Source organism: Neovison vison, chromosome 11 (assembly GCF_020171115.1).
Source record: "Neovison vison isolate M4711 chromosome 11, ASM_NN_V1, whole genome shotgun sequence".
NCBI lineage: Eukaryota > Metazoa > Chordata > Mammalia > Carnivora > Mustelidae > Neogale > Neogale vison.
In genome coordinates this window covers 206,204,878-206,230,409 of record NC_058101.1, presented here as the reverse complement: position 1 = coordinate 206,230,409, position 25,532 = coordinate 206,204,878, and the positions used below count along the sequence as shown (strand labels likewise).

Genomic DNA, 25,532 nt, shown 5'->3' with positions numbered 1-25,532 from the left:
GAATGATGTCATAATGAATTAATTTTCTTGAAATGATGGGATGCAATTTTGGCTTTCTCACACTGGATTCAGGAAGTGGTGAGTCTGATTTAACTGGTGTGAGCACAGAATCAAATGTCGGAGCTAGAATGAAGCCTGTAGTTCATGCAGCCTGGACCTCTCGTTTGCTACTGAGGAAGGCAAAGTTGCTGTCCTAGAACTATGAGCAGTGGCGGAACTGGACGGGTAGTCTAGGATTGTCACCAGTATTGTAGTCGAGCATGCTGTCTTCCCTAGACTAAAGAGAATCATCTTGAAAACCATTCTCTTTTTAACCTTAACTTCTGAGCACATTCTAAGAATAATGTTTAAGCAAAGTATGCTTGGTGTACCACATTTATCACTAGGGTTTTTGAGCTGTTTGCTTACGTTGCCTCTGTTGGCTGTAGCCATGTGCTAGACACTTATAATACCAAGCTGTCTAAGGTCCCCTGTTTGTTTCTTTGAATCCACGTTGGCTTGATTCCAAAATCCTTCTTACTGTGCCACAGATAATTATATCTTGATAAAGTACTTCCACTTTAAAAAATGTTTTCACGGGGCACCTGGGTGGCTCAGTGGGTTAAAGCCTCTGCCTTGGGCTCAGGTCATGATTTCAGGGTCCTGGGATCGAGCCCCACATTGGGCTCTCTGCTCAACAGGGAGTCTGCTTCCTCCTTTCTCTCTGCCTGCCTTTCTGCCTACTTGTGATTTCTCTCTCTGTCAAATAAATCAATAAAATCTTAAGAAAAATAAAAAAATGTTTTTGTACCCACTGTCCTATTGAGTCCTTACAGAGCATTTTTGAAATAGTGTTTAGTGCACAAATTTTGCAGTTGTGTTTAGTGATGGCGATACTAGGAAAAATAACCTGTCTGATTTGAATTATCCCTAAGGCAGTGACTGTAAGTAGTCATCTCCCAGTATACCTAATTTTTAAACTTCCATTATTAAAATAATGGATCCTGTTTATGGAGAAGCATATGGCCTGTAGCGCATCGCTGCCTTCCCCGAGGAAGTTACTGGAAAATGCACACACTCTTCCTCCGCAGAGCCTCAGGCATGCTGCGGTAGGACCTCCCTTGCACCCCAGGACATAGGTGGTCCCACTCGGATGCTCCGAACTCTCTGCCATCCCTTTGCTTCATCCTGGCGGTTCCTCAGATGAACTCCAATGTGGAGTTGCCACGTGGTTTTTCCACATTGGAGACACTGTGCTTTCCTGGTTCCATGGAGACTCAGGATAGATGGGGGAAAGTGATTGCCCCTGGAAAATGGAGGGCTTTAGTGTTGCCCTTTCTGAGAACATTTGAGAAGATTTGTGACTAGGACTGTGATCGTCACCGTCCTATTATATATTATATGTTATATAATATATATAATTTATAAATATAATTATATATTATCCTATATTAGGATGACTAGTAGTGGAGTTTAAAGGAGGGCTGTTTTTGAGTGTGAGAAGCCTGTGAAGTCACTCTGGACAAAACCATTGACTAGAATGTGAATGAGATTCCATCATCATTTTGGGCATTCATATACATCAATAATTTGTTCTTCAGTTTTGTAAAGGGCGAAACAGAATCTAATTAATACTCATGACAAAAAAAAAAAAAAAGGCAAGTTCATGGGTCTTGAAGCTGAGACTTTGCAAGGGAGAGAAAGCCCCGAGGCACTTGGAGTGAGGAGGAGAGCAAGGTTAGGTATTTGGAGAGGCTGTCCGCGACCAGGGCATGTGGATGGAGGTCACAGTCAGGAGTTTGGCAAGCCACTGGAGTATTTGAACTAGAGAGTGACAGGCTTTGATCTCTCTGGCTTCTATGGAAAGAATGGATTGCAGGAAGGTAAGAGTAAGCAGAGCGACCAGAAGAAGTCAGTTAAGACCATCAAGGTCAGAAATTATAATGACCTTGACTAGCATAGTGGCAGATAGGTTGAGAGAAGAGATCAGACTGGTATATTTTTTAGGAAGATCTAACAAGATTTGGTAACATGTGGCACATATCAACAGAGAAGTCAAGATGGCTCTTCCCTAAATTTGTTCCTTGAGCACCTGAAGTTAGATGGTGGTGGCATTTACTGAGGCAGTTCTTAATTTCTTTTAAACCTCGAATGATCTCCTGCTTGCCTTATGACTGATGACTCTAGGACCTCCACTTAGTCCATGTGGAGTTGTGTCGCAAATGCAAACTCGTTTTTAGAAAAAATTCCAGCTGTCTCTATAGGTATGTCTTTGACATGTCACTTCTGCAACTTTCTGTGGAGTTCCTCAGTTGTCACTTGTGCTCAGTCTGACACCCAGTGAAACCATTTTCATTTGCAGTAACAGCACAGAATATCTTAACTTTAGGTTTTCATGAGAAAAGTGCAACCATGATTTGATTCTCTGGGACTTTTTGAACATCCGTCATTTACATATAATCCTAGGTATCTGTCATTAATGCCAGAAACATTGTTAGCTGTCCCTTCTTTCAGGTTTCTAAGCTCTATACTCAAGTAAAAATAGGTCTCTAAAGAACAGCACGCGTGAACTCTGTGTCTGCCTGAGTATCTCTGTGAATTAGGTTTTAGTGATAATACTAGGTTTTGAGGAGAGCTGATACAAGAAGTAACGGGATTTTCTTTTATTTATTTTTTTTAAAGATTTTTATTTGTTAGAGAGAGAGAAAGAGAGAGAGAGAGAAGAGCATGTAGAAACCAGGAGAGCAGCAGGCAGAGGGAGAGGGAGAAGCAGACCCCCGGCTGAGCAGGGAGCCTGATGCCGGGCTCCATCCCAGGACCCTGGGATTATGACCTGAGCTGAAGGTAGTTGCTTAATTCACTGAGCCACCCAGGCGCCCCTGGACAACAGGATTTTAGACAACTGTCATCTTCTTCAAAACTATAGTTGGCAACATTGTGGATTTTGGTACCTGATACTTTTTATGTATGATCCACACAATACATTTCTTCTAAAATGTGTTGCCCTGGAACATTCGCTACAGGAAATCTTTTAGGTTTTCTTTACCAGAGAATGAGAAATATGTAACCAAAGTGGTTTTGTCAACTGAAGTAACAGCTTGACATCGGCGTGTGTTGGATCTATTTCTTAGTTCTTTTGAGTTGGTTTTTCTCCTGACCACTGGAGAGTGTCCTTCAGTACATGGAGAAACACCTCTCCACTGAATTTTGTTTTATATAATTCTAATATTTTATTCTTAAGTAATGTCTACATCCAGCTTGGGGTGCAGAGATTGAGAGTCACACGTTCTACGGACTGAGCCAGCCAAGCGTCCCCCTCCCCTCACCCCCCATAGAATTCTTTATGATTTTGGTTTTCTTAGATAATAACAAAGCAAGAAAGAATAGTATACAAATACTTAATGTTATTCACAGGTTTTAATTGCAGTGTAACTGACATACAATTAAATAACATAACAATTCAAGATTTGTATACGTCACAAAGCAATCACCACAGGAAGTCTACCTAACATCTGTCACCACACTGTCACAAAAATTTTTTTCTTGTGATGAGAACTTTTTTTTAAAAAAAGATTTTATTTATTTATTTGACAGAGATCACAAGTAGGCAGAGAGGCAGGCAGAGAGAGAGGGGGAAGTAGGCTCCCTGCTGAGTGGAGAGCCCAATGCGGGACTCTATCCCAGGACCCTGGGATCATGACCTGAGCCGAAGGCAAAGGCTTTAACCCATTGAGCCACCCAGGTGCCCCAAGTGATGAGAACTTTTAAGATCTGCTCTTTTAGCAATTAATTTTTGCACGAGTTATTTATTTTGTAGCTGCAAGTCTGTGCCACTTAATCTTCAATATTTCTGATCTGACATGCACACTTTATTGTAGTAGAACATTTGCTTCGATTGTTATATTGTCAATGGTAATTTTAGTGGTAAAACTTACTTCAAGGTAGCCCCTCACCTCCTTGGCACAGGGGACTAGGGCAAAATAAAGAAAGTTTCAAACAGAAAAGCAGAAACTCTTTAACAGACCCTGGTTATTTAGCAATTACAAGCTCTTTGAGGGCCGAGACCATGCTGTCATTTCTTGCCTGGCCCAGGACCCAGGATGGAACTGGAACACAGCGCTTCCTTGTGGAAGGAATAAGTGTGTAGGTACATGACTAAACATACTTATTTCTTCAAGAAACCTCAGAATTTGATTTGCCTCTGATGAGCTAAAAATGTCATGTTAAAAACATTGTGCATCATTGTATTTATGAAGGTATCCATGTAGTTCATGGTTTTCTTGTTAAAACTTATTGAAAATAAGGTGACCTGACACTCTTGTAAGAAAAAAAAAATCTTTTAAACTCAAATTCACAGAAAGAATAAGAAACAGTGATTGCTCTGAGTAGTCATAATAGTTGGCTTATTGATGGTAATAATAATTCCTACTGTGTTTTCATATGGCAAAATGATGTTCTGATGTTTGTTTTAGTTACATTGGAATGTGTTATATTTATTTCTTTGTTTTCATTTTGATAAGAAAAGTACGAGTGTGTGTTATTTATAAAGATGTTTGGACTTCACATGGAAGTATGCTGGTGAAATGCTAGGTCACCCTGGTCTTCGCTTAGTGATATGTAAAAAGTAGCTAATAGTGGGCCATTACACTCTAAAATCCAAGAATAATCCATTTTCATTTTTTCTGGCTGAAAAGATTAGGTAGCCTGCAAGCAGCACAAATCTCCCATAAATGCCCATCTACCTTATAGCTGGACGTTTCAGTAAGAATATTTGAGTCTATATCATTGTGCGGCATCCTTTCCCTCTTACGGTCTGGTATTTAGTCTCTGTCAGTTACTATCTCTTAAAAAGGAAAAAGAGTTCTTAACTACTTATTTTTAGTACTTTATTGCTTATTTTATCTGTCTTGGTTAAATAGGTGGTATTAAGGTTTTGGTTTCCTGCCACTGTTTTTGAGACAGCCAGAGCAGTGCTGTTTAAACACTTAATCACATGTGAATCCCCCGGAGAGCTTATTAAGTGCAGATTGTGGCTCAGTAGGTCTTGGTCCTAAACTTCTTCACTGGCTACAAGTCCCCAGGTAATGTGCAGGTTGCTGGCCTGAAGACCATGCACTGAGTTGGAAGGTTCTAGAGATCAGCCAGCCATACGTGGAGGGGAGATGGGACGGCTTCCAGGAGATGGGAGTCACACAGAAGATTTAAGGAGTGGGGCCATCCTGGCAGAAGACTGACCTAGGCTCTCTCAGCTTGTTAGTACAAGACCCCTTTGTGTCCTTTGTGGACAAGGAGACTTGAACAGTTTCAGTAAGTTGCTTATGGTCTCGGTGCTTGAAAATGAGCGAGTTTTGAATTCGAATTCAGCCTTTCCTCGATTCACAGCCCATATTCTTTCTGGGATCTACTTCTAGAGATAGCCTAGAGAATGTTTTGTTTTTTTTTTTTTAATGTCTGGTACCTTAAATGGGGATATCATTATTCTGTGGCTGCACACCACTTTATGTGTTTTTTGAAGATTAATGGATAAGAGTGAATTTTAATGTTAACCTTGACAGTCACTGGCTGTGTGACCAGTAAAACAGTTAAACTTTCTGAGCCTCAGTTTCCTTATATGTGAAATGATTAAAAGGTCATCTAATTAAAGTAAGTATCAGTTACTATTTTTTTTAAAGATTTTATTTATTTATTTGCAGACAGAGATCACAAGTAGGCAGAGAGCGGGCAGAGAGAGAGGAGGAAGCAGGCTCCTCCGCTGAGCAGAGAGCCTGATGCGGGGCTCGATCCTAGAACCCCGGGATCATGACCTGAGTTGAAGGCAGAGGCTTTAACCCACTGAGCCACCCCGGCGCCCCAGTATCAATTACTATTATTCAACAAACATTTTTGACACTCATGCTGGCCATCGTTCCAATCGTAACTTGGTTGGACCTTGAAACCATTATGCTAATAGAAAGAAACCAGACAGAGAAGGTCACATATTGTCTAATTCCTCTCCTATGGTTTATGTGGAATAGGCAAGTCCATAGAGACGGCTGGCTGACCAGCAATTGCCCGGGGTGGGATGGAGCAGAGGGATGAGGGGTGGCTGCTTGGCGGGTGTAGAGTACACTCCGGGAATGATTAAGACGTTTGAAACCAGAAAGAAGTGGTTGTGGTGCACACAGTGAATATACCAGATGCCACTGCACTGGACACTCTAACATGATTACTTGTGTTTGGTGAGAATTTCAACTCAATTTTTAAAAATCATCTGTGAAAATTGCCTCGTTGAGAGAGGCATTACATCTACAGAATGGGTTTGTATTTTAAAATAACTTTATGGAATCATATAAAGCATTTCCTTATGTTCTGAAATGTGTTGGAAATGCAGAGGAATGGCTTATTTTGGAACGAATATTATTGCCTTGAAACTCTGCCAGTCCAAGTCAGTCTTTTCGGAAGACGAGACCTCTTCTGTTTTCTGGCTCCAAAGTGTTCAGGACATAAGCTCCCTATACCCTTTTCTTTTGTTATTAAAAACCACACCATCGACAGCCCCAACTTTTTAATCTTAGCATGTAACCTAGAAATAGCTTCACTGCCACTACTGTTTCATTAGCTGCTTGGTCCTTTTGTCATTTATAATGATGTATAATGTTTTCATGTGAGAGGTTCACTAACTTGCCTCTTGTCACACAACCACAGGGTTTAATCTGGTTGCCAGGGTTCTATGGTGTTAGCCAGTAGCCCATAGTATGTAGTTGTGGAAAAAACACAAATACTATTCTCCTGGTAGGAAAAGTCTAAACAGTGTACATAGTAGCAAATTCTCTTAAGGTGGTGTTGTTTGAGCAAATTAATTACTCTTATAACTGAGACAAAGAATCTATAAAATCTGATTAGAAAAATATTTGTAATTTGATTTGTGTTGTCTTCTCGTTAACTTAAAATAGCCGAAAAAATGTAATTACTATTTTTGTTCCTCTTCTATAAAAAGGAAGAGATTTGCGAATGCTGAGTGTTATGTTTTTATACCTCCATGAACTCTTACAACTAAGTTTTCTACCACAGTTGGCGGGAGCAAGGATGGGTAGGACAGCCTCTTCCCAGTGATTAAAGTAGAAAGTGAAGTATACTTTGAACTATTTTACAATTAACTAGGTTCCCAGAGGTTACCCCTGAGGCCTAAGTTTCTGACTGTCAGATTTGGTTTTAATCAGCAGATTCATTGAACAATATTAAGTCTTTCATACACAAAGAATATTGTCATTCCCCACAAAGAAGGAAATTAAGGTGAATGTTAAGAAAAATTAGTTTTGGGGCACTGGGTGGCTCAGTCCTTAAGTATTTGACTTAGCATCCTGGGATTGAGCCCCATATTGAGCCCCGCACCGAGCCCTACATCAGGTTCTCTGCTCAGCAGGAAGCCTGTTTCTCCCTCTCCCACTCCCCCTGCGTATGTTCTCTCTTTCCTTGTCTGTCTCTTTGTCAAATTTAAAAAAAAAAACAAAAAAAAAAAACTTTTTTTTAAATTTTTTATTTATTTTCAGCATAACAGTATTCATTATTAAAACTTTTTTTTAAAGGAGAAATTAATTTGATTGGTTCTGGTTTAGAAAGTGACATTTACTGATATTGAGCTATAGTACTTATCACTCTGAATTTTCTAATTATCCTTCGGAGAATGGAACGACGAAGCAGTTAGTAAAAGCCCCAGAACTGCTAGCCAGCACTAGCACTGTTAACAATATAAACTTTTCAAATTTAAAAAGAAAACAAAGCAAAACAAAGCAAAGAAACATTGTGCTTTCCAAAGCTACATTCATTTATACCCAGAAACACTTTGGGTTTATGCTATCTTGTTTTGTTTTGTTTTTGTTTGTAATAATTTAATATGCCTCACAAAGGAGTTCAAGCAATTGCAGGCTGTCACTATTTCTCTCTGCATTGTATTGGGAGTCTTAGTGTAATAAGGGAATTTAAAAAAAAAGAAGAAGAAGTATGCACACAGATTGGGAAAGGAGTAAACAAAACTGTTTATTCCGTTATTAGATATTATCTACACATAAAACATCAACAAATCTATAAAAAAGCCCCCACTACTAGTGAGTTCAGCAAGGTTACAGTATACAAGGTCAATATACAAAATTCAGTTGTATTTCTATGTACTAGCAGTAAACAACTGGCATTCTGATTTTTAAAAAATACCATTTATAAATTGCATGCTGAAAAAAAATAAAAAAAATTAAAAATACCATTTATATTAGCATCCACAGAAATTAAAATATTTAAATCTTGACAAAATATTACAGGAACTGCATGCTGAAAACTATAAAACTCTGTGAAAGAAACCAAAGACCTAAATAAAAACAGAGAGATACTATGTTCATGAATTGAGAAAATGGATGCTTTTTTAAGCTGTCACCCTCCCCCCCCCTTTTTTTTCTTGAAGTATAGTTGGCATACAATATTATATTAGTTTCAGGTGTACAACAGAGTGATTCAACATTTATATACATTAGGAAGTGACCACCATGGTAATCTAGCTACTCTCTGCCACTATACAAAGTTGTTACATATTAACTCTATTTCCTATGCTGTACATTGCACCCAATGTCTTATTTATTTTATTACTGGATATTTGTACCTTTTATTCCCCTTCTCCTATTTTGCCCATCTACTTACTCTCTTCCCCTCTGGCAACCACTGGATTGCTCTCTGTATCTAGGAGTCTGTTTCTGTTTTGTTTGTTTTGTTTTTTAGATTCCACATGTAAGTGAAATCAGATGGTATTTGTCTTTCTCTTTGGTTCTCCCCATTTTGATCTATAGATTCAACTTAGTTCCAATTACAGGCTCAGCAAGATTTTCTTGTAGATATCAACGAGCTGGTTCAAGTTGCAAAGCACTTTTGAAATAGAAGAGCGAAGTTAAGTTGGATAATCACACAATAGAGAAATCTAGGTGATGGTTAAATGAGAACTCTCTGTACTGTAAGTCTAAAACTATCTAAAAATAAAGTGTTTTTTAAAAAACAAGAATAATTAATGTGCCTTTATAATAAAAAATGGCACCTCATGCCTTCTTGTTTCCCAGTCTGATTTTTCACTCCTAAAGTAGCCTCCTGATATGTTACTTACATATTTCTAAATACAATGATCTTCTTGCCATTTTTTAAAAAATTCCCTTTGAGACATTGTCTGTAGAATTCCTTCTCTAGAAGACCAAAATAGGACATATGGCTGCTTTTCAGTACCACCGACTCTTCTGTTCCCCAATCTACCCATTATGGTTACAATTTTTTTTAACATTTTATAAATACATATAAACACATTTACTTGCACACGTGTGCGCACGCGTACACACACACACATGCGCACAAGAATGAGTATTTGGATGCTCTTTGAACTGAGCCTTGTAAAGTATTACGACTCGTCTCTGATGACTTGTGTTTGTTGGTTTTCCTGAGCTAATCATTGACAGTTATTTTGATTGCTTAGTTTTCTTTTTTTTTTATATTTTTTTTAAAGATTTTTATTTATTCATTTGACAGAGATCACAAGTAGGCAGAGAGGCAGGCAGAGAGAGAGAGAGAGAGGAGGAAGCAGGCTCCCTGCTGAGCAGAGAGCCCGATGTGGGACTCGATCCCACGACCCTGAGATCATGACCTGAGCCGAAGGCAGCGGCTTAACCCACTGAGCCACCCAGGCGCCCGATTGCTTAGTTTTCTATGCAACTATCACCAACTGAGTGCAAGAATTTCCAAAACTATTGTAATTATTCTCTGAAATCTGTCTCCACATCAGATTATCTTCCAGCCCATTTATTTGTTTCTCAGAGACACCACCCAGGAGCCCATTTGTTCTCTTCCCCTTGAGACTGGCTCTCTTGAGGTCTGCAGAGCTGCTGTTAGCCAGGGACTTCCCATCACTGCGATCCCAGGAATTCCATTCTTGTTTGGTTTGGTCTATGTTTTCAAGCTAGAGGCTTTTATCAAATAGGTATAAAGTCATGTTCAATAACGAGGCATTGAAAAGCTGACTGAAACTCTGCCTGCCTGAGGGGTATATAGATAATTTGATGTGAATGGAGGTTTTTGAGATCCAAGCTTTAGTATCTGTATGTCTTTTTTCCCCCTGGGCTGATCTCTGTCCCCAGGAAAGAATGGCTGGTGTCCCAGGGGGAGGTCTGGAGAGGTTTTTCCCAGTGTTTCCACCATTGCTCTCAGAACAGCCTGTCTGACTTGACTTTTGTCTATTCCACGGGAGGTGGGCTACGGGATAGGAAATGTCTCTTTTTTTACCCTGTTTTATACCCCATCTTCAGAGGTATCCAGTACCACCAATTTCTTTGCCTTTTGGAGAATCTGTGGAGAGAATTGGGTGCTTCCTATGGACCTCTTTCTCTAGACACTTAAGTGTGAACTTTCTTTGCCCTTCTAAGTTATTTACCATTTACGCATCTGCTTTGCAACTTCCAAAACATCCTGTTTTATCTGCTGTAGACTCTTCTCATTCTTTTTAATTCTATCCTTTTAGTGGAGTATTGGGGAGAAGGTGAAGATTAAGATGTGTTCATCTTGCTACGCGTAAACCATAAGTCACCTTCATTGTCTTCCTCGTAAATGGTATTATAGACTTGCTTCCAGTACCAGTGCCATTTTCTGACTGGGGTTCACTGTAGCTGCACTGACTCATATTGTTTAAATGAAATGATTAGATGTGTATAAAACGAGAGAAGACCTTTTGTGTTTTGCCTGGTATGGAATAAACTGTGTGGTCACGCCTACATTGTGGAAATTTGTCCTACCAATAGCTGTTAATCTAATAATAAGACAAGTGGTTCCTATTTAAATTCATCAACAGGGTTCAAGTTTTATGAACAACAGTTTTAACATGTCAAAAATATTATATCCATTCACAGTGGTTGCTGAAATAACTCAGTCCTCGTTTTAAGGGCTATAAACATGGGATTTGGTCCTCTGTATTTATGCAACCCCAATACATCTTAGTTATTTTTATTCTATCACACATATGATGGGAAATATGTTGGGTTGACCTTTTAGTCCACTTACAGCCTTAACTGTGGTCTTGCAGAGATATTCCCAATATTGAATATTCTACGAAGCTACAGATAACTTCAGCTAATGGAAGAATTAAGCGTGAAGTTTGCGCTGTGTTTCTGTTTGATGATTTCATTACAATAAAATCAGTGTTTTCTGCTATCTCTGTTCAATATTAATTCCTGGGATGCCTGGACAAATTCAATTTATTAATTCACTTGCCAAAATTCTACTGTAGATGCCTTACGGTTTTATTTTCATAACATTTAGAAAGGGACAAACTCAGAGAACATAAATTTTCTCCAGGAGGTTCGGCTGACATTTTAATGTGGATGACACTTGAGCTCAAATGCCGCATGCATTTTTAAAACTGGTTCTTTGGATCCTCTCCCTGGTACATTATGTTTCTCACTATCCACATTGCTTCATGTGAACCTGATTTGGAAGCTTTTTACACTTTACTTCCTACTCTAATCACAGACCTGTAAGGGACCACACAGATGTTGTTAGCATGTCTCTATAGACAATACCATACATTGATAAAAGCAAGGCAAACACTGTGTGACTTAAATGTTTTAACCACCTCTACAGAGCCAGGTACAAACATGATTTCACTGTACCTTTTTTTTCATACCCTCCTTCACTGAACTTATGAAGTTATCTGTCTATCTATCTAATTTAGCTGGCCAGTAAAATCAAGGGAAAGCAAAAGGAGACTTAACTGACAAAATGCTTGCATACACAGAGATCTAAGTGAAGATGGAATCAGGATCTTTGAGAACACGACTCATTACTTCCTCTCTCTATAGTGAAGACACATTGCCCTGTAATATACTCCATTCCCATTCTGTCATCTGGGGCCCAGCGCCCTTAGAGCTTTCTCCTATCTTTTCTGGATTGTTCTTCTGCCGTGTGCTAATGCCCCTGCAGACACAGGGATAGAAACAGGGTATATTATTATACCTCACCATAGGAATCTAACCAACCCAGTTTTCTTACACTTCTTCCAAAGCACACTTTAGCCAAAAAAAGAACCCACTTTAATCCTGCCTTGGCATGTGGCATTCTGTCTGTGCTGGAATGTCCTCTCCCCTCCTCACTCTGTCTCTCTCTGTCTGATGAGCTCTTACTCAACATTTAAGACTCTGTTTAAAATGTCATCTGTGGACCCTTCCTTGATTCTCCTAGACCAAGTTAGTTTGCTTCTTCTACAGGTTCCCACAGAGCTGTTTTGAGAAATCACCATTTGTGGTTTGCCTTCATGCCTCCTGCCAGAGGGTGAACTCCTCTGGGATTGGGTTTGTGTTTTCAGGACCTAGCGTGGGTTCTTATTCACAGTAGGCTCTCAATATGCTGTTCACAGACACGCAGTTAGTGAGATGAAGAAAACAGTGATGAGGGAATAAATGCAGCAGTTTTAAAGTAAGATCCAGACCAGTGCCGAGAATTGTCATTTAGATTCTGTATCTCGTTATTGTCTTTATTCCACCAGCATGCTCACTTTTTCTTAGAAATATTTAAGACCACGCTCCCATAGATGGGTCTGAATCTTAGAAACTATCAAACAGGAAAACTCTCTCCTCATCCCCAGTAATTCAGCAAAATCAACTTGAGCTGTATGTAGCAATTGTAAAAAAGAGGGCAGATTCAATGAATGCGAGAAATGAAATTGCGGATGAAAAATTAATATGGGATATGTAATTCAGTTTGGTTATTTTTGTTATAAAATTCTATTGGTGCATGGAAATAGAAACAGATTTTCAGGGAGTTTGTTCATCAAGTAGAGATTACTGTAGAATCTTGAACATTGTTGAATTAAAAGCAAAAACATCATTTTGATCATTTAAAATATTTGGGTTCAAATAACAATAATAAATAATAATACTGAAAGCTTGTTTATGAAACATTTTATCCTTCCAAAGCCTGGGAAGGATTTTCAAATGTTTTAGGAGAACTTCTGGAAATATTAGTCCATGTTAGAAACAAAGTCACATGCCAGAAGGACTGCTTTTTAAATTTAAGCTTATGATCTATCTTCTCCTAATAAATGTGTTTTTTTTAAATTAATAAAATCCTGGAATATTTACTGAGGATCGTCTATAATGAGTCCTTAAATTAGAAACTTGGAATTCTTAAAAAAGTATTTCATATGTTTGTTATTGGGGTGGTGGTTAATATTTGGCCTCAGTAGATTAATAACCCAGGTTTCTAGTCATTGGAACCTTTTTTCCTTAAAGAAAAGCATTTATTATGCATAAGATTGATGCAGCATGAAGATTCTGATGGTACTTTGGTGTGTAAGACACATCTGGTTCAGATCTATGGAGTGTGTAGTCACTGCTGGGTTTTTTGTTTTATTTTGGCTATATCTTCAAAGTGGTTTGTTATCCACTGAGAGCCTAATGAATCTATAATAAATATGCTGCTTATTGTGTCACTTATAGGTACTATGGTCTTTGGAACTGGGTCACTGGATTTCCGAGGAACCGTTTGAACTTTCTAACTACTTCCCTGCAGCTCCCGTAAGTCAGATGTTATTTTATTATGGTAAATACAATTTGGAATTCTCAGGAAATTACTATTTGCATAGATATGGATGCAAGTTTTTTTTAAGTTAAGACCCATTATGCTCACAGTTAAAAAACATACTTTCATAGATGTCTTCAAAATAATTTATCCATTTGTGAGAACAAATGTAGAAATGGGAGAATATTCTGCAAAAACTCTTGTGTTATGAAATCTTAAAGACTCCAAAGTCCTCGGGATTGAGAAAAACAAGAAATGAAAAAGGACTAGATTCTTGAGGAGGTGGTATGGTATTTCGTTTACTGCTTTAAGAAATCAGGCTTTTACTGCTCGTAGAGATAGAACTGATAGGTATAAAAGTCATGGACTGCGAGTGGCATGATGTGTCCTTGGGTCCCGATGTGCTTCCCAAATGCAGCTTCAGCTTTACGGCATCTTAAATTTTAAATATTTTGGGTGCTTAATGGAAGCTCTAAATTTTTAAAAGATTAAGTAATAATTAAATAGGTAAATTCAGGTTTAATTGGAAACAGGATCGTGTAGATGTTGGCTTTCATTTTCAAAAAAGTTTCTGGTTTGTGACACAGTTTATCCTTCTGGAAGGTTAATACCTGAGTAAGAAGCAGCAGCCTTTGTCTGTGGCCAGGGTTGGTGTTATTTGCTGTTTGAGGATGCGTAGGACATTGCCCTCTCCTCACTGACTGATCTAGGTTGTTGGGTTGCTTTTGTTTTGGTTTTTAAGATTATCATGTTGATTTTCCCTCTATGCATAAATATTTTCTTAAGGAGAAAAAAACATTTCTCTTGGCATGACTGTTTGCTGCACCACGTAAGGAATTGCACTGTAAAGACTTGAATCCCTCTACTCTGTCATAAGAGAGTATGCGTAACTCTGTGTAACCCAGTGCGGCTTGTCTTTGAAACTCATTTCACCTGCCTACGTGGGCACACGGCATCGAATATGTTGTTGCCGATTTTCCCATTCTGTCATTTCTCTACCTCTGTGTCTGCTGTGTGGGTGTTGAGATGTGGCAGAAGCTTAATGGTTTCTTGTGCAGTGGAGATACCTTCTTAGGACCAGATAATGTTTTAACTTGGTACAAAGCTGTGCTTTCTTGAACACGAAAAGCCTACTGAAATGTAACAAGAGAAACCACTCAGAGATGGGAAGGTTCTTTACTCCATGCATTTGTCTGGGAAGTGCGGCAGAGTGGTGTGCCTCCGGAAGAGTCCATGACCTGACTCGAATCGTGCAGTGAATGTTAACCGTTCTCAAATGGGGTTCGGGTGGGGGCATTGAGCGGGAAAATAAATTACACAAGAAAAAACGGAATAAAGAAAAAACATAGTAATAGAACAGCGTAAGGTGAAGACAGACATGAGGTAAATGCCAGTTTCAAATTTGGCCCTAAGCTTCCTAGCAGCAGCTGACTCCAAGGCAAATACGTGAGAAATTGCTTCCAAACTATACAGCATTACACAATGTACATTAGTATTAATTGTTCTATGAAAACTTCAAATGAGTTAAAACTCTAGTGGTTTAAATAGTTTTGCAGCCCTGAGCTTAAATCCATGCTTTCAGCATTTTCTATAAGGATTTGAATCTACTATAAACATCAGATTTTGTTTTTGCATTCCAAAATGCCTTTTTTTTTTTTTTCTTAACATTTGCTAGTGGACATTAAAAAAAAAAAAACTTTGGGGTGAATCTAGCTTAGCTTGAGAAGAATAGCTTTGTAACTGCTTTAAATAGAAGGTTTTTTTCAACCACAAACTAAACTGTAGCTTACCTCTCTAAAATGTATCTTACTAGAAGAGAAAAAAAAAAGGACCTTTCTAATAGAATAGTGAGGAAAAGATAGTAAAGTGTCTTTGTCATGGAATTAAATGTGTAATTTTCTTCATCACTAAAAATCAGATCTTTCCTTGTCATGAGTCCAGTCGGTTGTTTCAGAATCAAATCACAAAATCGTAAATGTTATCATAAAGGTTAAATGTAATTATCTAATAATTTATATTTAATTACTAAAAATACCTTCATATTTAACAGCCAGGCAGAAAAAAAAAATAGTACAATCTTCATATAAACTGAAAGAACACACATTTCTATTAACTTCAGAGATCCTGGAAGCTTTCACCATTTAAACTTGAAATACATATTTGAGCATTAACTTAAAACTACGCTGTCAACACATTCGTAAATACGCTGACTTCAAAATGAAAGTTTAAAGCACCTAAGAGGAGGAGCAAAAAATGCATTAACTATGTTTTTCCCTTCTCCAAATATTAAACTGCGAATAAGCACTTCCCAGAAAAATCCCTGAATATATAATATATTTTTATGGCTTAGAGATTTTCTTTCTTCCTTTCAATTCCGAGAGTGACGCTGATGTCAGGACGTATGGATATTTACACAGTCTATAAACAGGGCTGAGAAAAATGCAGCTCCAAGGTTATCTCTGCTGTATAGCCCAAGGGTTCTGTTTTCCAGTTATTTACGGATGAACTCCGCGCAACATTCTTGGTTGTGACAACAGAGCCTGTAAATCGTCAGTCTTGAATTCGCAGGCTGCGATGGATCTTCACGGGGGCGATCTCCCGGGTCGCGCCGCCAGGGCTGTGGCCGGCGCACGGGAGCCGCGGGGTCGAGCGAGGAGGCCGGCGGGGCTCGGAGCGGGAGCGCGGGGACCCCTGCGGGACCCCTGCGGCCCCGAGCGCGCGCGGCCTGCGCGAGGTGGACGGGGACGCCGAACGCAGCCTTGCCTGCTAGAGCTTTGGGCTTCGGTCTCTGGAAGTGGCATCATCGGCCGCCGCTCCTCGGGTGTGTGCAGGCGTCTAGAAACCTGCTGGGCGGATCATCATGGTCGTGGCCTTGAGCGAGTAGCCGGAGCCTTTCCAGTAGTACCACTTAATACCGTTGAACTTATTTGTGTTCTGCTTCTGCGGGTAGTACATTCCGTTCAAGTTGGACGGACCGCATGCATCAAACCACCAGCCTGTGACAGGAAGACGCAGAAGGAATTAGGCACTCGGTAAGCCCAGCTCCATCTCACCGGGGCGTTGGAAACCCTGGGCTCACCCACCCGTCACATTCCGTGCATTTTCAGTCGACGCACGCAGGTGTTCAGGGGTCTGGAATGAGCCCTGCTGACGTACGAGAGCAGTGGGTTTCCAGCTTTACCCAGGGCAGACCCTAGTCCCACACGGCACATGTTGCCCCAGGCTGTTGTACTCCGTTTTCCTCGTGTGGAAAGACCCGTCGCCCATAGACATGAATGGCACGTGTTCCCTGGTCCCGATTTGGTGACCGGCGCAGTGCAGTGGAAGACGTGGATAAGTCAAAGCTCTAAAGAATGCGTGGAAGATTCTCCCTGCATTACTCTCCGTTTCCAGATCGTTCAGGCTTCCCTCCTTCTACCAGATATATACAGAGACAGATAGATCTATCTATCTATATATTTTAAATGACTCCAAATATTAAGTTCTTGGGGGAGTTGGATTAAAAGGAAATCTTTAAGTCCTACAGACAAGAAGGAAATTGAGAGTGATCATGGTGTGCTCACTAAAGAGAGGGGAGCCGCCCGGCACAGCAGCAGGGGGCGGGGTAGGTCTGCGTTGACACCTCAGTGGCCACAGTTGGGGTTTTGATGCTTTTACCTAGAAACAAGAGTGTGCCAGAAGCCTGGTTTTCAAGGAGAAGAAATGACCTAGATCCACGTAATCTGAATAAATCTTAGAAACAGGGGCGCCTGGGTGGCTCAGTGGGTTAAAGCCTCTGCCTTTGGCTCCGGTCATGATCTCAGGGTCCTGGGATCCAGCCGCGCCTCAGGCTTTCTGCTCAGCAGGGAGCCTGCTTCCCCCCACACTTCGCCTGCCTCTCTGCCTACTTGTGATCTCTGTTTGTCAAATAAGTAAATAGAATATTTAAAAGAATCTTAGAAACATTGCATTGGAAGTACACATACAGTATGATGCCATTTATGTAAGATTTCAGAATATAGGAAAAAACAACTGCTCATGGTATCCGCATACCTAGTACATGAATAACTAACGTGAATGAACCTGAATTCATTGCCCACCCGTGGGCAAGTATGGCAGGACAGCTTTAGTTGTATCTGTGAAACTTTATTTCTATTAAAAAAAAAAATCTGATGTAAAAAGAATGATGATGTAATTTTTTTTAAAAAAAGATTGTATTATTATATTTACATATTGGACTGTGATGATCAATTATTTCATTCAGTTACAGCTCATGACTTGAGCTGATTCAGATTAACGTCGGTTTGGTAAGACATTTGTGTGTGTTATTCAGAATCCTTCAAAATACTCAGGAATGTCGCGGACTTACAGATCTGTCCATCCTAGAGCCTTTTGGCTCATGTCCCTATAGAGCTAGCAGTCCCTACAAAAACCTAGCTGGTCGTTAGGCTGGATTACCTGGGGCCCAGACCATGGGCTGGGGTCTGACATCCCACTGCTCCACTTTCTCTCTTGGGCGGTGTGTTTCTCCCCCGTCTCTTTCCCATTCCTACTCTCAGCCTAAGTCTTGATTTGAGTAAATAAACATATTGTTTCCTTGGTTATTAATGCACTTCTCCTACTCTCTTGAGTAGCTCATGACATACGGGTGGTCTGAAAGCCACCGCCCTCTCGAGTGCACAGCTGGGCTCAGTGTGGGAATGGCAGTTGGGAAAAAAGGATTCAGCACATTTGGTCCCCCCAACCCACCCTTTCTCCCTTTCTAGGGTGAGGGAGAGAGGCAGCTTTTACGCAATCCTATCATTGAGATAATTACCGAAATAAATATAGCTAATAGAGAAGCTCTGTGTTGCTGGCATATACTATATGGATACATATAAATATATTATCTAAAGAACCACAGGACTGATTATTTAATGGATTCTAATTCTTTCAGGATTATTTTAAAGATAGACAAATTATTGAGTTTCAAACTATTTTCGTAAATAAATCCTTTCTCTCAACCGTAAATGATTCTTAACTGATCTGCAAACCACGTGATAAGCTTCGATCTTGTTGCTGTGGTGGCCTTCAGTTTGTCAAATTAAGTGACCATGGCTCCTGCCTTTTTCTTTCCTGGGTGAGTAGTGAATGAAAGCTTGGTAACATAATTTGTGGTCCCTACAAATTAAACCTGCCAACTTGCTGTTTGCCTTTACATTCAGTTTGTCCTCTCCGCAGAATTTTTGTTGCTGGTTTAAGTCTTTCAATATTTTTAAGAACTCACTTGATAGCATTTATCAAGCTTTTTTCTTGTCTTGGTCACAATTAACTGATTCTGGCCATTTGATTTTTAAACTTTTAGAAATTGGAAGAGTAAATTTTCTAGCAGTTGTTCCCTGTCTTTGAACTCTTAAATGTTGCTGGATACTAATCTGGCCATTTTAAGTGTCTGTTAAAATTGTCTCTTCTTCCTGGGTGTGGTTTGGATTCTTTTTTAGAGCAGTCTGATACGAAAAGTAGGGAGTGAGAAAAGCATGAGCGTAAAGACCTTGACTTAAAGTGGACAACTGGTGATTTTAATTTGGTGCACTAAAAAACAAAAGCAAAAACAAAGCAGGTTGGCTAATTAGTTTCTTGGTAGGTATTTGCTGTATATTAATAAAATCTTTAAAGAAAGATAGCTGGAAATTCCATGTGTGCAGAATGAATTATTAACTAGAAACACTTCTATGCTAATGAATCGATGTCACTGTTTCTTTCTGTTGCCGTTTTGAATTTTTAACCTCTTTGATAAAGCCAAATGAAATTAAAGTGTGGCTCTGATATCTGTTCCTCAGCGAGCACAAGCTCAAGAGAGCTTGCAGGCTATCAGATGTCCCCTCCCTGTGCCGGAGTGAGGTCCTGGAGAGACCGCTGGCCTGCGGACAATTCCAGCTCCACATCACATTCTTCAGACTCAACAGTCTGAAAACGTGAAAAACAAATCTCCCTACATCTAGTAAGTCTATTTATGAAATGTGGACATTGTCACCGATCACAAGTTCAAGTCCAAATAGCCAACCTTTCCCTCTCTGAAATTCTTCCTTTGCCCAAACAAATAGGAAGAGAGAAAAGTCATCCCACCTCCTGTGAGCATTTGTGCACATTTGCAAATACATTTGTCGTTGTCTGCATCCTTTGTGCTAAAATCATTTCCTGGTTGGCTTATGCTGCTTATTTTGCCGGCCGTCCCTGTAAGTCCTTTAAGGTGAATCCTGCAAACATGCAAAGAAAAAAAAAAAAAAAGAAGAAGAAGAGAAAATAACATAATTGGCCTGGGCTGTTAATTTACCATAGTGGAAAATTTTTTTATAATGAAGAATTCCATCCTGCAGAAATGCATTCTGTACTGGTTAGTGTACTAATGCTGGACAAAATATTTTTGCACTGGTATAAACAGGAACCCACTTATCATCAAATCCTTGGGCAGTGAGAAATGTTTTCATGAAACCTTCAGCTCATATCACTTGCACAAGCATCAGCAGGGGCTTCAGGGCCCTTCGCTTTCAGATAAACAGAACGGGGAATATACAGTGTGAAACGGCCTTCTTTCCAGGTTTCCAGACATCATCTGTGCAGAAATGAGAGTCTTGAGATGACCAGACAACGTAAAGCATCATGATTTTCAGACTAGTAGGCGAGGAAGGGATCATCGAATTTGGAGTAGAAATCTACAGAACTATATAGAAAACACATTCTTACGGCTGCTTTGCTTCATTTCTGTGTAGTATTGTAATGAACTTGCTAGACATTGAGAAAGGAATAAACATAATAATAAGTTTGACACCAGGTAGAAGCCTGTACTTTTAGAAGATTGCAAAAATCTGGCTTGCATCGGTCATGTGTACGCCAAAGAAGAGAGAGCAGGGACAGAGAAAGTGTGGTAACACTGCTTCCAGGGAGCCCATTGGCAGATGGGCGCGGTACAGCGCAGAGAAGGTTTCAGGTGCTGCTGGGTGGCTCTGTGGGATGTGATGCCACTGTGTTGGGACATGGGGTATGGCAGTGGGGGAGCTCAGACCATTGAGTCTTCTTGACCTGGGGATCCTACAAAAACAACCCCTGTGATGTCCCTGGGAGAATTGTACTCTAAGTCCCCAAAATGATGCTCATCTTTTGCTAAACCACTACCTTGAAAGGAATATAATTTCCAAGAATTCATGTTGGAACAGAGGGTAGAGAAGAGAGGAATGGTTCTCCAGGGACTGTCTCTAACCAGACTGTGCCAGGCACTTATATGCATGTGCACATGGAATGCATATACCAGCCCTGAGAGGCGGGCTCTTCTCCTGTTTTTATGTATAAAATTGTCGAGGTTCAGAGATAGCAGTGTGGTGGAGCTAGCATTTGTACCAGATGCATCTAACTCCTCAGTTATGGTTCTACCCTGATAGACCCTTGCCAGGGATGTCTGTTTATTGAGGAAGAGTTATGAAAAGATGGGGGTAAAGAACATGCCAAGTGGAGTTCCATAATGTGGTGGTTCTAAGTCACTTTTGTGTTAACAGCTTAGATTTAGAATTGCTTATAGTATTATAGCTCTAGAGACCCCCATGAATTTCTGAATTTCAGCATTATCCTCACGTTTCAAAAATGACCCTGGTCGCTGGCACAGCCTCTGATTACCTGCTGCAAAGCATTTTTGGAAGTTCTACTCATCTCTGCGATTCTGAAACACTTTTAATTTCTTTCCAGGCCCTTCTCGTTAATCATGGATAGGGCTGAGATAAACCACTTCAAGTGTCCTTTCTCCTTCCCAGCCTTTTCTCTCCTTACAACGATGTCAGTTCTTGTGGGGCTCATTACACATCCCCAAAGGCGAGCAAAATCTGGGAGAACGCTATCTTTTATTTGTCTTTATGAGCAAGGTTGTATCATTTTTAAATCCTTCTATTATATGCCCCCCTGGTTTATAGTTGGTTTCTTTTAAGTTTGGTTATTAAGAATAAGCACATTTATTGAATTGGCTTTATATTTTATAACTCAGTTCGAGTTTATAGAACAGTGGAGTGAAAGAAGCAGTGCCAGCATTGAAGAATGAATCTGCGTGTTTGCGTAGGGCTGCCAGAATGTTTTTGAAGAGTGACCAGTCTTCAAAGAATTCTTTCCATGCATTTATCCTTTCCTGATGACATTTATTTTTCAGTTTTCCAGCATTCGGAGAACACTTCTTTGGAAAAAACCAACTCCGTGGCTACAGAGAGTGGCAATCTGAGACACCTGTGTTATTACTCAGCCATGTCGCCGTCCCTTATCACGCCGCCATGTTTTACTGGGATAATCAGGCTTCCCTGTACCGTACCCCGCCTCGTAGGTTAAACCGAGCTTTAAATGAATGTGTGCTTTTCTACATGGCATCTCCCAAAACTGGTCGCATTTCTAAAGGAAGTATCTGTTAAGAACCATCTCAGTTTAAAGTATTTTTATAATGTCAGCATACAAGGGTAATGACCCATTTTGTAAAATCTCCTTATATAAACAGTCTAATCCTTAATTTTTGTGTTTCTTTCTTTAAAAGATTTTTTTTGGTTTCAATTCCTCTGTTGTCGATCCCTAACTGTTGCCAGTTGAAAAAATATTTTGCTTGGAGGTAAAACAATGACCAACCACTCGTGTCTAAAAAATCATTGAAGTTTTGATCTCTTTGGAGTCAGCTTGGAGCTGCCGTGAGGCCCTAACACCTATCTTTTCATTCATCTGCATCGTTCCAAGGAAGCCCTGCTGTCTCTACAATGAGAATTGGCGGGCTCTGTTTCACTGACTTTTTAAAAGTCATGTCAGTGTTCGTGGGTACGTTAATTGTCTTCAAAATTTTCAAAATTTTGTCCCCCCCCCACTGTTTATAAAGCAGGACATCCTGGACGTTCTGTAGTTGTCAGGTTGTTGAGGATTCTAGAACAGTGGTTCTGTTGTAGTTGCCCTGTAGTAGTTCAGGCAAGATGTTCAGGCTGTGTTTCTGTGCTGTTCCTTCACTGTGACCCTGAGGAAATCAGCTCAAGGACTTTGAAATCATGTTTGTTTTCCAAGCTGTTCAGAGGTTGGATTTTCCATTGAGCAGAGGGTCTGAGTTGGGCATTAATGGGATTTAGGTGAGACTGTAGGCCACGAATGACTGTTTCCTCGGATGTTCCTACTGAACTTTGTTTATTTCTGGACCCCACTGTTGGGTATTTTCAGGATGTGAGTGTCTGTGCTCCTGAGACTCCTCCAGGGCTGTGTTGGGGACCGAACACTTCTTTGGTGCCTTCCAAGATCAATTCCCATGGCACCACCTCACACCTGATCTCACTGTTCTCCCTCCAGCCTTGCATGTGGGTTTTTGGGCACCTCTTGCCACAAGACCACGTGCGGGAGTGTGCTTTTTCCTGCCGTAGGCTGTTGCTCATCAGACACCCGTCTCTTGATGCCTTCTCTGCTCTCCAGCTCTCTTCTCACGCCACTTTAGAGCCAGATACTAAATTCTGAGTCAGGGATGCCCATGCTTTTCTTGGAACATTGAACGTCAGTGCCGCCAAATGCGTGGGGCAAGGCAAATACTAAGGGAGTGCTGTGAATCGGTGGCTGTTGCTACGGCGGAGAGTAAAGGACTTGCATGACTAACCATCCCACCTGATTCTGCTGCTTTTAAACTCGGTAAGTCTTCCTGACTTTGGGGTGGAACGTAGCAGTCGAGTGTGCTTTAACTTCAGAAAGATAGATTTAACTGTTAAAACCTTGTGGAAGAAAACCACATAGTCATAGGTAGACCTCTGTTACGATATTGGCACGAAATTTTTCTACTATGGACACTGCATTCACATATTTCAGAAATACTTGTTGAATGCCCGTTATCTGCCGGGCAGGTTCATCTGCACTTGGAGGAGACACAGCAGAGACAACAAACAAAATGCTGTCCTCGTGAAGTTTCCATTATATCATTAAAACCAAAGTTAGAACTTTAGAACTAGATAAACTTCCTGAGAGGCAGCACAGAACAGTAAGAAATGAGACTTTTTCCATTTAGAGTGCCCTCCTAGTACAGATCCTCTAGTGCAGCGCGGCTCTCGCTTTGTGGCCTGCTCACCCAGCAAATCTGTTCATGTTTCTCAGTTACATACAACTCACCTGTAATTAAGTTCTTCACCGGAGAGATAGAAATGTTCATACAGTGAGTACGCCTCGTTCCCCTCCCAGTCTTTAAGGTGTATTTTAAGCACGTAGGGCTGTTGATTGGTGACTTGGAAAACGAATTCATTTCCCAGCCAGTGTTCACCAGAAGGGTTCCCAAATCCCTGAAATTCAAGTGGTAAAATTCAGTCACCTCATTTATTTGTTTTTTTTCTCCATGTATTTGAAATTAGTAGTCTCTCCGTTTAACATGGGATGACTACCAGATATTTAGCAGGAGTAGATTTTTTTTTTTTTTAAGGTCAATTTTAAGAAACCAAGCTTCTACTGTAAGAAAATTAGGACTGGAGTAATTAGAACTACTTGGGGAATCACCAGTGGAAACATGAGCGCATACAGCTTGTTTATTGCCATGGGAAGTTCTGTGAAACTGTTGTCTTACTGAAAAATGCAGAGCCTGCCATTAAAAATAAGCCTCACACTTGCTTGCCTTTGTTTTGATACGTAGTTTACTTTACATTGACGGGGTCATTCATTAGTGGGGAGACTGAGACACCAGTGAAGAGGAACGCTTTTATAACAAAAATAGTCAACAGTCATTGGTTAGTTTTGGATTTGTGGTGAAGGTTCAGCAGATCTTGAAAGCTAGTTTTCACAAAGAAAATTATTTTCAGATGGCTTAAAGACCATTCATACCACTTTATATTCTTTCCAAGTCTTCTGAAAATCAACACTGCCATCTTCACGCCGCTGAATGACCGTCCACCCGCCTCCAGAGGTTTCCATGTCGCAGTAGGCCTGCCAATGGGAAGCGCACGGTTACTGCGTGGGAAACACCAGTGACTCAGGGCTGTGTCTGAACTCCCAGAAACAGGACAGATGTGGATACCTACAATGCGACTTGTGCTGACAGGGTTCTCTGGGGTAAATCTTTGTGGTCGCCCAAGAAGCAGATGCTTTTCAATAAATTGAAAAGCATGAATTTAAAATAACGATGAAAAATAAACAGTAATATAACACGATTTCAGTGTGGATGAGAAGAGGACTCTCTTGTCATCATCTGTGCCAGGCTAAAGACCCATCCCAAACGCTGCTCTAGAGATCGCCGTTTCTTAGAGATGTATCGGGACTGGGACGTCTCGGTGGTTTGGCCGCAACCCTCATCCCCCACCTGCAGAAATCTACCAGCTGGTGTTCACGGTGCCAGAAACCTTTGTGGCGGTTGTCGGTCCCTGTCAACTCTGCAGAGATTTGTGTGGAAGGAGTACTTTTGCACTGTAGGGTTTCCAAGACCCCTGTTCTGTTATGCTGTGGGGTTAGAAGGCTTCTTCCATGCGGGATAAAAGTCCGATTTCTCGGTTTGTCCCTCAGTATGTGAGATCGCGGCCCCTGGGCACCCAGTAGGACGTATGTGACCGGAGAGTAGCCTGACAGCTCTGCGCCATGGACCATGACTTCGAGCATCTCTGCACTTTGCTCACTGCCTGTGGTATTTCTCCTCTTTTTATTTTTGCTTTTAAACTGGCTTGGTGGGTTTAAACTTTGTTCAGAACACAGAATTCCTTCTTGGGCCAGGAGCATGCATGCTCACTTTCCACTCGGCAGGAGTTTTATTATGAAATTAAAAACCCCTGCAAATAAGATTACATAAATAGTTTTAAATAATGAGATTATAGTAGAACGAAAAATTTTCCCAGAAATTCTGTTAAGATAAAATTTCCTACAGCATTCAAGGTAGTAAATATGAACGTTATCACTTAAAACCAATTAGAAATAGTCTTCCTCTGCTGTTTTCCTCAGTCTTTTTGGGACATAATGGAGATAATTTTGGCAGAGTAAGTTTAAACGTGAACTATTCTGCATTTGTGAGCTAAAATCCT

The 25,532-nt window shown here is 40.4% G+C and overlaps 2 protein-coding genes across 6 annotated transcripts in view; one reads left to right on the top strand and one right to left on the bottom strand.

Moving 5' to 3' along the window:
• MCPH1 (microcephalin 1) overlaps positions 1–25,532 on the top strand; it is a 246,924-nt gene that overhangs the window by 99,223 nt on the left and 122,169 nt on the right. For 3 of the 4 annotated variants that reach the window (XM_044225719.1, XM_044225717.1, XM_044225716.1), the window contains exon 12: positions 13,464–13,541. In XM_044225719.1, the coding sequence (XP_044081654.1) occupies positions 13,464–13,541 (78 nt within the window). Of the gene's footprint in view, positions 1–13,463; positions 13,542–21,691; positions 21,943–25,532 lie in introns of those variants that run through there. The other variant, XM_044225718.1, reaches the window with a different exon arrangement.
• Positions 16,281–25,532, bottom strand: part of ANGPT2 (angiopoietin 2) — a 53,507-nt gene continuing 44,255 nt past the window's right edge. For both annotated transcript variants that reach the window (XM_044225721.1, XM_044225722.1), the window contains exons 6-9: positions 24,349–24,450; positions 23,650–23,816; positions 19,630–19,760; positions 16,281–16,541 (exon numbers count right to left, since the gene is read on the bottom strand). In XM_044225721.1, coding sequence (XP_044081656.1) covers positions 16,381–16,541; positions 19,630–19,760; positions 23,650–23,816; positions 24,349–24,450 — 561 coding nt within the window. In that variant the 3' untranslated portion in view covers positions 16,281–16,380. The remainder of the gene's footprint in view (positions 16,542–19,629; positions 19,761–23,649; positions 23,817–24,348; positions 24,451–25,532) is intronic.